The sequence below is a fragment of the Mastacembelus armatus genome, chromosome 24 (assembly GCF_900324485.2).
Source record: "Mastacembelus armatus chromosome 24, fMasArm1.2, whole genome shotgun sequence".
NCBI lineage: Eukaryota > Metazoa > Chordata > Actinopteri > Synbranchiformes > Mastacembelidae > Mastacembelus > Mastacembelus armatus.
The window spans coordinates 15,994,310-16,009,965 of NC_046656.1; the positions used below are offsets into that span (position 1 = coordinate 15,994,310).

Genomic DNA, 15,656 nt, shown 5'->3' on the forward strand with positions numbered 1-15,656 from the left:
AAAGGGGAGGAGTGGGGGAGGGAAGGGGGAAAGGCTATTGAACAAAGGCCCTTGTCCCAACACCGTAACTCACCCCCATCCCAATCAAAACCTTTGTCCATGAGGAGACATAGTCAGCACAGGGACAATTAGTGTCAGCATGTGTGCTACTCAGCCAGGACAGGACAGTTGCACGAGAATAGTTTTAATATTAAAAAAATAAAACCTTTGGCTACCTTTACCTCTTTAGCATGTAAGTGATCTTATATCCACCTGTGCTATATCTGAAATTGCTGCAGTTTCATTAACCTGCTGTTTTTTTGTCAGCAAAGAATCCTCTGTAAGTCAGACCTCAAAAACCCTACACAGCCCTTCCCCTAATGGATTAGAGGATTTACTCAGAGATCCTACTTTTCAAGTTAAGGGGGGTATGGTGAAAAAAAATTGGATGTTTGTGTGTCATGAATTCAGCAATTCTGTCGTTGCTTTACATGATATGCCATCTTTGCATCATATGGCATACAAGTTGTTCTTTTACTGGATTCAGGTAGAGTCGTCTCAAAAAAAGCATTCTTATGTAGGCAGAGGTTGCAATGGTGATGATATCTGGGGAGAACCACAGGTGTAGGTTCCCACGCCAGAGGGGTGGATTGGTGCATGGACGATGGCCATTGAAATGAAAAGGAAAGGGGAACAGAGAGAGGTGGCAGTGGGAAGTGGAAGCAGGGGCAGGTTGGGGTCACTAAGCATGGGATCTCCACACTTCTTTCAAAAGAAGGGTCAGCCCTCTGCATGTGGGGTGATGTGCATGTTTGCATTTAAAGAATAGTAAGAATGTGAGATCCAGGCCTGGTGTGTAATCCCATGCAAGATCCCAGTGTGCCAACAATTCTTTATCAATGGATGGGTGCGTCTGCATTTTCAAAGTGGGGTTTGATCGACTCATTTTTGCTGATGAGGATTCCAAATATTTACAGAGTTTTGGAAATTAGTCCTTGTAACAGTTTTTGATGCCCTTTTACAATGTTCACAGATCAGTCTTTCCTACAACCTGCTATTTCTGTTCCCATGTCTTTGAGAGGTGACCTGAATGTCCACCTCCCAGTTCCCAGCTACTCCACAGGGATCTCCGCTGACATCTCCTGATTTATTGCCTTCTGATGGGACATGAGGTCATCACAATTCCTCCTGTGGCCAGTAATCACTGCATGTAATCTCCATTAATCTGTGATGTCAATCCAAGCTTTTACTAGGTCTGAGTTTACGCTATTCTAGCAAAAGCATCAAGCTATGCTGTCTCTAATGAATAAGAAGGGCCAGACATCACAACAGCATGTGGCACTTCAACATTCTTCACACACTGATTACCATAAAAACATGAACAAATAACAGAAGCACTAGTTCACACATAATGCAGATGTCTGGATAACAGCCATCTAAAAATATCCAGTTGCATATTTTATTATAATCAGTCAGGACTAACTGGAAGCTGAATAATTGGGATCATTAACTCCCAGTAACACTGATGGTCATTAACACTGGCTGGATGTCACAATGTCTAGTCATCCTGAAAGCACAACCAGAGAGGTTTCTAATCTGAGACGAGTGTGTTGGGGAGCAGCTTCTCCCAATCAAATGTGAAAAGTGGAAAGTGATAGATGTGCGCTGAATCAGCACTTCGACCTGGAGAGCGGACTCAAATGTGAATCTGTCTCGGTCCTCAATCTGTTCAGAGGCAAAGATCAAAGACCTCCAGTGGCAAAGTCCTTGCAAATGCGGTGATGATGTTGGCAGGAAGAGAAGTTGGATGGATATTTTCTGACATCCACACTGAAGATTTCTGTATTTTGCTTGTCTCAGGAGTCCAGATTTAAAGAAACTAGTTGGAGTTCAACCATAGATTCACTGGTCTATGCTGAAAATTTACTTGTGCCAGAGAAATAAGAAATGCCAAATGCAAATGTCGAGTAGCTTTTGCATTGTAATTTGGTGCTATTTGACACTTAAAAAAAGTTAATCACAGGTTTCCAGATAAAGAAGCCACATTCATAGTGTCACTTTAACTGCGTGATACATCAGTAAACCAGGTGACTACTTGTAAAACAGTACACCAAGTATCAGGTCCAAACATTAGAGAAGCATGAACTCCTGAATATTTAGCATTTTTGCTTGTGCCAAACAAGCACCAGGGACAGTAGCTGGTCCCGATTAAAGCAGTGATCTTTAAGCTAGAGGAACATACAATTTACCAGGGTTTTGACCTTTAATACAAGAAAATGAGAAAAACAAGTAATTGTGTTTTTAATAACCCCTGCAGACAAGTTAAACACCACTGACCTCAGAACTAAAGCGTTAATTTACACTACTACAACTGCACATGTGGATGAGGAAGCAGGTTACAGACACTCATATTTCTGCTGGGTGGAGAGGTGGAGTGCTGCGAGTCCTACACACAAGTTGCTTGCCAGAGTCGTGTGCCAAGAGATGTCGCACTGAAGGCAAGGCATTTGGCTGGCTGGCGTATACCGGCTGTGCACACACACGGCCCATTGAGCATACTGCTACTATGCCAACAGGGTCATTACCCATGCACTTACAATACAACAAACCCCTCCCCTCCTGGTGCTAATTAACCAGCATGATCCAAGACTATGCAACATGGAAAACAAACACCAATACAATTCACAATTGCACTGAAAAACTAAATGGCTTCACATGCAAACCCCATATGAAGACACCCTGCAGTTGCTCACAACAGGGTTTTTAAAGTTTTATATTTAAACTAGCAGTTTGTAATATCTCAATGAAGGACAAGTTGCTCTTGTATATGACACACTATATACCTACATGATACAATAAAAAATAGCTTTTACTGTATGCACATGCCATAGCTTCATCATGTGGCATGAAACACGCAACAAATAAACGCTTCAAATTAGCAGGTTAAACATCAATTTTTGTTGATTCTTGGATATTTGTCAATAACTCCATCAAGTGTTAGCCTTGAGAAGCCAGCGCTCCTACAGCAATAGACATGCTTCACAAACATTAACAGGCTAATTCCTGATCCAAAGCAACGGGGCGCATGACTGGAAAACAATACAGCACCGCCTCCAGCCGAGCCCCATTATCATTTCAAACAGGTTCAACAGTACAGTGACAATTTAACTGCCCGTGTAATGACATGCTTTAATTACCCCCACAAGGAGCCTGTAGCACCTGCACACTATTCATTTAACAAGAGGCAGGGGATGCAGCAACGTGCACATACAGTGTATTTAAACACATGGAGCAATGCAACGCAGCTATGAAAAATACACAACTACACATTTGCAAATACACGACATGTACGCTGTGTTGACAGCTGCACCTGAGATCCAGGTTCCAGCTTCAGCTACATGCTTAGGAAAACACCCACATTAATACGGCAATATCACAACACAGGCATCCCTCACGCTTTTTGCTATACCAGATCTCACATGCAGGCCTCATCAAGATGCAGTTGCTGTAGAAAACCTCATAATTAGTATCATGTGCAACTAAATCTGAACTACTGAAGCCAACTACATATAAAAAAAAAAAAAAAACATCATTAGGACACACTGTACAGTTACACAGTTAAGCTACACCCAACTTAAAGTGCAGCACATTTCACATGAAAGCATCTCCACGACACCAGTAGTTAATTTGAAATGTTGATTTACACATTCAAAAATGATGATGCCACCTGGGATCATCATGGGACTTTGCCACTGATAGCTGGTTCAGTATTAATGCAGTCGCGGAGTGTGCACCGGTTAGAATGCTGGTATGACCCCCAAACAATGATGACCCAGATGAATCTTTAGTGGTGCTTTAATATGTGTGTATGTGGTTCTACAAACAACAGAAACAACCGAATATCAGTTACAACTTACATGTACAAATAGCACAAGTAAACAGGTAATAGACAAGTAGGTCTCAAAGCCTGTACCAATTGCTATTTATTAGAATCAAATATTCACTGTCTCAAACCCTCTTAAATTGGTTTCCCAAGCTCAAGGGACTAATTCAGAATATAAACAAAGGCAAAATCCAAATAATTAAAAGCAGTAAGCAACAATCATAGATATAACTAAACATATCAAACATCCCTCAGTAAAGTTTAGCTGCTAACAATATTCTCCTACTGAACAAATAAGTATCAACCTTCTAAGAGGGTCTACATGAATTCTAAACACATCGTAATCATTATTACAGGGGAGACCAACCCACCTGTCTCATGGACGCACACAAGATGAAAGAAATAAACACCAAAGAGAACATCTTACTGCTACTTGCATATCAAAACTCCATTTTCCTTAAAACTGCCAAACAACCGGCCGCACCCCTAGTGGCCGTCCTATGAATTGCAGCCCTGCCTTCAGCACATGGGATATTCACAGAGCGCTGCAGTGCAGTGGTTTGTTTGCACAAGGCACCAACATGAAGTGCACCCAAACATGAATAATGAGTATATTTTCATACAGTGTAGTGACGGGTTGTGTCTCATCCATGTTGTTCTTGCAGACAAGTACTTGCAAACAGACATGAGGGATGTCATCACAGCTCTATTTAAAATCATGTAATGACTATTATGTTATATTAGGCCCAAGGTTATCTACTACCTATCAGTTACCCTGATTGTCATGACAGATCAGTTAGCTAGAAGGGAAACAAGAGATTAAGATTCTGCAATGGATGAATTTCTGCACATCTAATCTTAAAACAAATGCCGATATAAACAAACTCTGAAATATAGTTTGGACTGGCAGGTTTGCATGTTAACTAGGTAAGGAGGTCAGAACCAGAGGGAAACTGGTGCATTTTAGCTCAGACAGAAATTTGTCCCAAATTAGTTGAAGTCCATGAAACACATACAGCACCAGAAAAAAATTCACATTAAAAAGAAGCTAATTCGCTCTACCAAAAGTATTCAGCAAATCCTGAATCACAAAATTGACTTTGATCCAAAAAAATTGTTTAAATATGCTAAAACAACCCAACCTCACCCCCCAAGGCAGCAAGTAAGGAAAGGAGAGCCATTGCTGCACCATCCTGTACCTAATGTGAAATCACAGAATGAACAAAGTGCTATCGGAGGAAACCCCTGCTCCCTGCTGCCTCCTGCGTGACACCATAACACAGATCTATTTAATATTAAGAATGTAGTCCGAGTCAGATGGCAACGACAGAGTTCAGTCTGCACGGGTTTCCACAGGGCAGCTGTCCAGATTAACACAGTCAGTACTACACTGCATCTTTGTTGATGAGCAAAGCAACAACACAGATGTCTGTCAGGCTTGTAAATTGACGACAGATTAGATGTACGTAAGACCTCTAAGACAAAACGTGCAGTGTCTAAAGGGAGGGTGGATTTCTTACGGAAGAAATAAGGGTATCAGGTTAAAGCAATCTCTTTTTGTCCTCTTAAAATGATGAGCTTCTCGATTTAACAGCTCATTGTCTTTAAAGATACAAGTTTTCGTGCTGAGTCTATATTTTAAACGCAAGAAAAACTTGTGCTTCTCTTGAGATTAGCCTTTCCCGTTTTTTCCCCCGTCTTGACGCACTATCAAACTAAAATGTATGACGTACAGTCCTCTGAGCACATACAGACAAGCCAATTAAACTGTATGCATGTCCAACCTTGAAATGCAAATATCTGACCCTAAGCGCTACTTCCAGAAAAAGAGAGCTTTTAGAAGAAGCAGCCATTTCACCTTGGGAGTTCATCCTGACTGGCTAATTGCATAATCAATAGAAAGCTGAGCTAAATCACAGGTGAGACTGAGTGGTTTTCCACACAGCAGCCCTGGGACCAGAAGAAGAGGATGGGGGAGGGAGCCGCAGAGAGGAAAGATAATTGTTTACTAGAGGCCTATGTAACGGTCTCCTAGCAACAGCTCTGACAAGCTCCGTATCAGGTGTGGCAGCCTCTGGTAGCCTTTGGCTCTGTGAATGTGTTCGCATCCAAAACATACTTATTTACCTGCTGTCTCAGGCCGAGACAGAGGGGAAGGAAATGCATGTAGAGTCTACCAAGACCTCTCTCCTACTGCCATCTCACGTTAGGTACTACACTTTATCTGCATGTGTCCCAGGATTCATTTTCCCCCTTACATGTAGCTCCCATCAGCACAAACTGCTGCGTTTACACAACAGCAAACAGGAAAAAATACAACAGGAGCCTTGATACGCATTTATCTAAATCCCAAAGTGTATAAACCCACTGTATGGAACTAGTTTAAAAGAATCAGACTGTGGTTGTCTTTGGTTAGAGTACTGGATAAGGATTTCATTCTGCCACACAGTAAACTGTACATGAACAGGTATCCCACAAAAGACAACACACTACTACACAATTGCCAGCTGTGAAATTCAGCACAGGAGTTACTGGTGAACATTTTACTGGAGTAGCTGAAAGAGTAATGCACCCAAAAATGACCTTAGCTACAGTATTTAAACCTTCCAACACAATGAAACCACTTTTTAAAAAAAGACATTTTCAAATTCATAGAGAAAAAGCAAAAGACCCCGTTCACAGTAAATTCAGCCAATTACAAATATCCTTGGTCGATGAAATGTGAGGAGTCAGTGTTTGACTATCTATCCCTCTTACATGTCACAAAACAAATCTATCACTTCCACTCACTTAGCACAGCTGGCCAGATGTGGGGAGGTATTAATATAAGTAGGATTTGAAGTTCTCTCTCTCCAGCTCTCTCTGCTCTTCTTCACATAACTATCCGACTCTATACAACAGAGCGAAACACCATTAATGCCTTAATGGGAACGGAGTGCGCCACCTTTATATCCATTTGTACAGTTCATTGCTTTGAGACAGAGATCAGGGAGGTACTGTGACAAAAGGAGGCTTTTTGACCTGCCTCCATGTGAGGCCATTAAAAACGGATATAAGCATTTGTCTTCAGGCATTGTCAGACAGCACACTGTGTGAGTTCAATTGTCTCAAGTGTGCTGAAACCCTGAGGCACATCCACTCACGCAGTCCAATCGCAGCTGGCTGTTGATCCAAGGACGCAATTGAAGATGCTACACAGTTGAAATGTAAACAATGGCAGAAAGGTACTAGCTGCACTGCTTTATATTCTGTTGTTTGAGAAATGAACATATATACATTTAAAACAAGCTGAATGAGTCTGAACTTGACTTACTTGTACAAGTCCTATACAAGTACTTGACATACTTAAGAAATGACACCCAGAACAATGCTTGACAGTAGCACAAAAAGAAGGGATGACAGCAACACTGAGTGCATTCGCTGCACACGTGGCCAGAGCAGTGAGCCAAAACCATTCAAATGGTTCTGAGTTTGTTCCAGGAAAACAATCTTCAGCAGGTCTGTGCAGATTGACACGCTGTTCAAATGTGAATGAGACTGTCTTTGCTTTCCACTTTTGAGATGATCAGCCTTGTGAGACTGACTGCACACCAAGGGAGTGTGTGAGCCCAGACCAAACAAACCAACGTACTCGCACACACTTCATCCCTTGATCATTGATGCACTCCAGAGGCTGGGTGTTATTTTCACAGGAATACATATGCTAAAATTACATTGACTCTCCATTCTAATTTTAAAAACTTTAAACTGCTGAAGCTCCTAAAGTAACAGGCTTAAGCTTCTTGATGTGGTTGATGCATCCATCCATCCATTAACTAACTGATTGAGAACAGAGGTCTGATACACATCCAAGTTTAGATACAGTTACATCCAGACTCATGAAACGGATGTCCGGCTGATTTAGCAGCGGGGTGGGGTTATACAGAGAGACGGAGAGAGCACGGCACAGAAATTCCACCAGCAATTTCATTAGTGATCAAATAGTAGGAAGACGCATCTTTCTCCTGAAGTGCACACACAGCACAGGACAGCGAAATGGAAACTCAATAACACAGGCCAAATGAGACCCTAACCTGGTCAGCTGGTTGCTGATCAGCATTAATGTTTGACATCAGTAGCACAGAGGTACACTTCACATGCTGTGTTAACTTAAATCTGAATGCTGCTTTTAAAGAAATAGTTAAACCATTTTGGAAAATACAATTACTTTCTTCCTTTCTGAAAGAATAAGAAGATTCATACCAGTTTCATGTTTTGGGCCTAAAAAGATAGATTCAGAATTCTTCAAATTGGTCTAAAAACAAAAAGCAACATGCACATATTTCTTTGACAATAGGTCTTAGTCGCCATACCTTTTCCCACTCTCTACACAAGCCATGAAGTTGATTTTTTTTTTTTTTTTTTTTTTACTTTTTGGCAAACTGCTGCTTATTTATATGTCCAGCAGTTGGACACTGGAAAAATCTGCTAGACTGCCCAAAGTTCAAAAACACACCTACCAGCATGTCTTTCCAAAACAAGTCTGGGGTATTAAGGGGGAATTATTTGCTATAACAATTTCTTATTGAGCTTCCTTGCCAAGCTGGGCGAATCACATACTGGGCTGAGCTCTGTACTGAACACAGAGATGTTCAACTATTCCTCTTAACATTAGCACTACTGCTAAATAAACAGACAAAAGCACAAGGAATCACAAAATGAAAGTAGAGAACACAACAGCAGTTATCATCTACTCTCAATTCAGAAGTGTAGAGAGAAACGGAGCAAGCTGAGCCCAGAGTTGGCAGCAGTGTCAGTAGTCCCTCTCTCTACTGGCATTCTGGCAAAAAAACAAGTCAAAGCTGGAGAGTCAAGATTCACAAAGAATGGATAAACATAATGTAATCTGAGTCAATGCACCCATTAGTAGCTGCATCACAGTGGTGTGATGATGACTGGACCATGAAGAGACAGGGCTATGGTGCCTCTCTCTCTTTGCAGAGGCTGCAGTCATTTCCCAGAAATGCAGGATGATGCAGATTGTTACAGAGCAGCTGCACTACTACAGACTAGGAGATGAAAAGTGGTCTTAAGTGTCCATTCAGAAAATTGAAGGCATCAAAAGGATGTTTTTGTACCTCAGGGCTTCAAGGTCAATTTGAAACAGAAAATAAATAAATAAATAAATATATATATAATACACATGATTTTCTAAAATCTGGTTTATTATAGGTTGCACTGATGATGGAAAAGAAGATATGCTTTAGCAGCTATAATTCTACCAGTTTTAGTGGAAATGACTAAGAGTATTGACTGAATTGAGATGTTTCTCCTTGCAAAGCCAAGAAGCCATGCCTGCCAAAACTATGTCAGGTTTTTCAAGAAACGGACACGTGTAGATTTACATGAGGATGTGACTGCAGACTATATTCTACAGCCCAGATCAGAAGAAGCTAACCTTTCCTATGCAGACTGACTTAACACACATTAGGAGTCGTTTCAGAGCAATGCCTGCATGACTTTCATTTTCAGATGGTTTCAGATGCTGGGTTAGGTTTGACGGGAAAGGACAGACAGCACTGGTTCTCATGAGGCTTAAAATGGGCAGCTGGCCAGATGACACCCAAGAATACACTGCATCTTTGTTTCTTCAGCGAGGAAAGAGACAACGCCACAGCGAGTGACCCTGCAGGCTTGTTGTGACATCTGGCACTGGGATAGTGCACTGTTATCAGCCTGGGCCACTTAACAGAAAGACAACACACCAGAATAGCCCCCTTCACCTCTGCTTCGAGGTGTCAGTCAAGGCCTCAAAAAAAGAGACTCCCAGTGCTTCATATAGTACGTGATGGTGAATATGAGATGTGTTAGGTTTTACATTCCAGGTCTAATTTGTTAAGTTGGTATCACACCTTTGTCATTTCCAACATGAAAACTATTCAGTTTACTACCACATTAAAAAAAAGGAAGAAGCCACAAACTCTTGGATTGAACAGTTAATTATCAGGTTTACAGTTGCAGATTGCCTTCTCTTCATCAACTAAAGAACTCAGCACCAGATCAACCAACTAATCCTTTCAGTTCTACTACATTAAAATCATAATAAAATGCAATGTTACAGTCATTCAACTCCAGAAAACACTGTTATATTCCACAGTCCAAAGCCGTTTACAATAGTCCATTGAACAAAAGCCACAGTAACCTAAATCCAGATCATATAGGCCTCCCTCTCAAACAAACTAGTAAAAGTGTGTTCATTGCTACAGTTACAGGTGCTTAGCGGTTTTTGACACCTTATTTGCGTGCCTAACCTATCAGCTATCACTCATGTACAGTCAGACAAGCTTAAAGGCCCCAGAGGGGTCACCAGAGACCACCTGGCACCCACAGCAGGAGAGGAAGCTGTTGGGTACTGAGGGGGGAGAGAGGTGTCAAAAGCAGCCAGCAGCACACAGTGAGCCACTGCCCCAAGGCATTAGCACAATGTCACTCATTCATCATTATAAGACAGTATTAATTAGAGCATCCGTCCGACACATACAACTAGGCTGCGTTCTCAGATACTCTTGCAGACGACAGGAGACTCCTGTGAAGCTGCTATTTTGCAGAAATGCAAAGCACAAAATCAGTCTTACTTTGCCTGATGATTTCCCACAACCATCCAACAAAACAGGAAGTAGTGAGCAAGGTAAAGCAGTCCTAAAAGTACCAAATCCCACCTGGACTCTTTTATGATGAAACTGCCTTCATGAATCAGCAAAATTTTCAGAGGTGAACAGCTTAGTCATAATGGTATCTCCATGAGAAGTAACACTTCCCCCTCCATGGTCTACATATCAAAGCATTTCCCTCAGTCTAATTACACTATCATGGCCCTGGCAGGTGCAAGCTGGTGGACTGGAGCAAAGCCAACCCTCATATATCAGGGCAGCTTTAAAAGATGACCCAGATGACACTGAACCACTGTAGCTGCAATCGGATCCTGGAGAAACATGCAATCGTTTAGCAGTGATGTGTGTGAGGATGCTGCAGAGAGCACCCATCTTCTCTGTAAACACAAATACACACACACAACCCAAGACCTTAACCAACTTGTTTTGAACTTCAGGTAAATTTAGCACAATAAGATCCATTAAGCCGCAGTTTGTTTGAATAAACATTCATCTTTTCCAGAAAGTTGTTTCTGTCAGTCCTTCCACGGTTTCCTACATAGGAAGATGGTTGTAATTCAAAGCTGCAGCAACCAGTCAATGAATTGATTAGTCAGTGAAAAGAAGAATGTATCTGCAACTGCTTTGAAAATTGATTCAACTGTAGTTGATTCCAGGTTCTCAAGTGAGTTTTCTTGATTTCAGATGCAGTGAACTGAACATGTGTGTGGTCTGGACTGATGGTCAATTAAAACAAGACATCTCTTTATGTCCCTGTGATTTTCACATTTTTCTTATGTATTATCAATCAAATAGTCAAGATTCTAATCAGTGAATTAATCAAACTACAGCCCTGGCTGTAATGATGAGAAATAAAACATTGTACTGCACTTTTACTGTAGTGGGTATTGTAGTTTTACTAGATGTGTGCAGGACAATGTGGCTCCTAACAACTGAAAATGGTTTTAGGACATGCTCTCCCACACATGTGTACAAACAAACTAAATGAAGGAGTTCTGGCTTCATACAGCAGAGAGAGGGTCAGCAAACGTTCTTATGCACTTAACTGGAAGAAGAAATCACACTCACCGGCCACGCAAACTGGAAGGGGATCAAAATCTTGCCAGCATCATCGATTTTATTCGGATTATTCTTTGCGTTCTTAAAAGAAAACATATTTCCACCGAGAACCTGCGTAGATCCAGCTCCAAACGTGCAGAGCCCCGTGGTGGTGACCTCCATCTGGTACTCCTTCAGGCAGACTTTGAAGTAAGTGTCGCACTCGTCTCGAGTGCAGCGCAGGTCCTGGGAGCTCCTGGAGCCGTCGCAGCACTCCCCGTCCGCCAACTCGCCGTTTACATTCTCCACGGAGATCAGCTGCAGCTCAAAATAGCCGGTTGACTGGGACACCTAGAAACAACACATTAAAAAAGGCCCAAAATGATATAGGCTGATATAAATAGGCTCCATCATGATTTAGGCTGCTTAAATTGGTGCGTAAAGATGGACAAGTTGCTTAAAGTGAGAGACTCTCAATTAAAACCAGTATTAAACCCATGCAGGGGGCTGGATATGACAGAATATAATCTGTTGCATCATGAATGGAGCACGTGAACAGCCTACACTTTGCAGGCTGTGGGGTTTTTAGACAATCACAGACAGGAACAATTCAGCTGCTGCTGCTGCAGCCAATCGATCCAATGCAACTTCCAACTTGTTTGGTTCAGGCCTCCTTCTCCCCAAAAACCAAACACATAGAGCTCAATATTAGAAGCAAAATGGAGAATAAGCCTCTATCGATTCCTCTTCAACCTTGTCATGGTAACATGATCACATGCTCCACAACTGACGGCTACGTAATTCAATTATCGATTAATGTGATGCGAATACGCAGTGCCGGACGGCAAATCCATCTGCTCACGCCCACCAACTTTTGACATTGGTCATTTTAAACATTCAATTTATTTATGTGGAGCAGAATAAAATATTTCTGAATTAAATCTGAGCCTTCTTACCTCCGTCCATAACGTCAACAGCAGCCACACTATTGGAAAGCAATTCCTAATCCCGGTGCGATTCCACATGCCTCCGATTAATTAGAGTGACATGAGGGAGGGGGGGCGATCAGAAAAGACAAACAGCCGCGGACCCGGCCACTAGTTCCTCCTCTCCTGACATGCAAAAATAAAATCTTCACATGCGTGTTTTCTCCGCCGTGTACGTCCAGATTTCACCGAGGCGTTACATGCGTGTGTGTGAGCAGGAGGCGGACTGCAGCGCAGTGATGGTCCATGTAGAGCAGCGTCCCTCCGTCAAATCTCTCCAAACACCAACTGAGATGTTTCGTAGCCACAGCCTGAGGAGAGGATGTCTGCTTTGATTGGCAGCTCGGCAAACCACTTACAAATTGGCCTGCGGGCAGTCTCTGAGCCAACCGGATTAAGGGGCGGACAATAGTATAACATCCCCCACCAACCCTCCTCCTCCTCCTCCTCCTTCTCCTCACGCTCTTCCTCCTCCCAAAACTTGAATTATACTGGCTGTTCATTCGAGCTTCATTTGGACAAACCGCATTACAGCGCGCAAACAAAGCAGGGGCTGGCTTTAATTAAACGCACCCGCAAAGATATTATAATGAGCAGGGCTATTATTTAAAGTGTGTGTTTTTGGATTGGATTTAATTATTGTTCTTATTGGCCACCGAGAAATTTGGATGGTGTTTGTTTTGCGGCAGGTTCATTCAAAAAATCAAAGTCTTGAAAATGTCTTATATTCCCGGCATCCTGCTCTCTGCTGACCGACATGTCATTTGTTTATGATAATCGGATTATAGTTTACATTTAATTAACAGTATACATAGATTATCCCCGTGTATTATGTTCAATTTCGCATACAAATGTATTTTCCTGGTATATCTATTCTTAATCTATTTGCTTTTAATTATAATGGGGCTTAAAAACCACAAGACGTTGTTTAGACTAATAAGCTGTGGCATTTTAAGAGAGTTGTACCAATTTGTTTAATCTTCTTTCTAAAAAACATGTTTCTGGAAAACGTTATTGGCTATAAAAAGTAAAAGTGCCCCAACAAGGCAGCAGACTTCATCAAAACTAGACCAACAAGGCGCTCTCCTCAGCCTAGCCCCATATGCTACAGCAGTGTAGAGCGCCCTCTACTGCCCGCATGGAAATATAAAGACAATATTTAAAATCGGAAATGTTATAAATCACAAATTTAGGTTCTTTATATTGTGACAGTCTCATAATTTCTTGAGACATTGAATGCACCTTGATATACAAAACATGCATGTTAGGTCTCTGCTCTTGGTGCAAAACATTTTGCAGAATCCCTCTGTAGGTCTTGCTGTCACTGCAAATGCATATGAAAGGTGTGTATGACTGATCATACCAGCAACAAGCTCCTTTCTTCCCTCTATTCAAATACAAACACATACTGTACACACACTGAGATATACATATTTGCACAAAAAACGTGCACACATCCACGCTTGCATCACCTGACCCCTGATGGTTAGTGTGACATTTTTGTATAAGCTCTAAGTCTAAGTCTGTATGTAAACATGTGACCACTTCTCAAAGCAGGTAGTATCTTAGTGTGTTTGTATATTTCCCTCCATCATAAGCTAGTTTTCTTTCATTTCCATGTGGCACATAGATCAGTGCCCATTACAGTAACCAGCATGTGTTCTTTTCTTCTTATTAAAATTTGCAGCAACACACAAAACAGCTTTACACTGGACAAAGACAGTGTCCATTATACAGGTCAAAACTATGACAACACCAAAGTTATATAACACATTTATTTTTACAACCTTGCTCAGGTGTAGGTGAAATTTGACATTACTACCTAAATTCTGTATGACAATGAAAACAAGACAGAAAAGCTGCCAACCAAAGTGAATGTGACAGTCGCCCCCCTCCTCTCTCCATGTCTTTGTCTCCTTCTCATCAGGCGACTGCCAGCCCTTCAGATAGGCCTTGAAGGAGGCTGACGATAGCCTGAGCCGCTGCAGCCACTTTGACTGGAACATTTCACACGCTGTCACAAGTACATGTGAGTGCCTTAAGTTAGCTCACACCTAGTAACAGTGCGTAAGAGTGGCTGAAGGGTCCAAAATATCTCAACAACCATGGAATGAATTCCATGAAATGTGGTTCAGATACCCAGGGTTCCCAGAGGCTGACTCTCTTTTTTTTAAATCCACTATGAGGTTGTTGTTTTAAATGTCTTTACAGTCATTATATGGATTGCTGTGAAATTTTGCACACAAATATATGTCCATCCTAGCATAAATTAGCTTTACAATTGGTGGTCCCTTAACTTGTTACATATAGTGTGACCACTGAGCCAAAATTAGATTTTGCTCAATACTCAAAACAAACGTCTAAATGTCCTCGAAATAATGAAAAACATTTCACTTGAGCGTCAGATACAAGATATTAGCATGTTAACACACAAAAACTAACATGATCAATATGTAAACATCATACCTGGCTGCCTCACATCAATGTGTCACCAGCAGCAAGTTAGCACACTAATGTTAGTATTTAGCTGAAAGCATCACTGTGGTTAAGTACAGCCTGATGAAGCTGCCAGCATGGCTGTGGATCATTCTTGATGAACTCTCCTTTCCCTGTGCTTCAATAAATGGGGCTTGCTAACCATTATTTTACACTGGACCTATTTTAATGCTTATGCTCATAAAATTAAAATAGCTTAGTGATTATTCCAACTCTTTTCTTGCCAAGGTGCAAATGCAGAAGATCTTAATGTGCTAATAACAGCTTCTCCATTGAAACCGTGACTAATCAAATTTGTTAAGCATTTCTTTAAATCAGTGATTAACCACATGAACCTAAAGACACTGTGCCTAGATTTATCTAGAACAAACCTTACCAGAAAATCTAAACTGTATGCAAAATAATAATGGCTAGAAATGGTCATTTTAGGTTTTAGACACACATTATAGCACATTATCCATGGACGACATCTAATATATGATATAACACTAATAGTCTCATAAGGTGCCAATTTATAATAGCTCCTGACCACTAACGCCTACCAAAGAGGCCTGGCTGGTGTGTGCCTACCTTGCCTTCCTGTTTGCATACACCACATGCACAGAGAGAGGAGTGTGTGTGCAG

General features: G+C 41.5%; 1 protein-coding gene across 2 annotated transcripts in view; it reads right to left on the reverse strand.

Moving 5' to 3' along the window:
* The window catches only part of jag2b (jagged canonical Notch ligand 2b), a 38,195-nt gene extending 25,354 nt beyond the window's left edge, over positions 1-12,841 (reverse strand). For both annotated transcript variants that reach the window (XM_026318825.1, XM_026318824.1), the window contains exons 1-2: positions 12,507-12,841; positions 11,581-11,901 (exon numbers count right to left, since the gene is read on the reverse strand). In XM_026318825.1, the coding sequence (XP_026174610.1) occupies positions 11,581-11,901; positions 12,507-12,575 (390 nt within the window). In that variant the 5' untranslated portion in view covers positions 12,576-12,841. The remainder of the gene's footprint in view (positions 1-11,580; positions 11,902-12,506) is intronic.
* Positions 12,842-15,656: the final 2,815 nt, after the last annotated feature.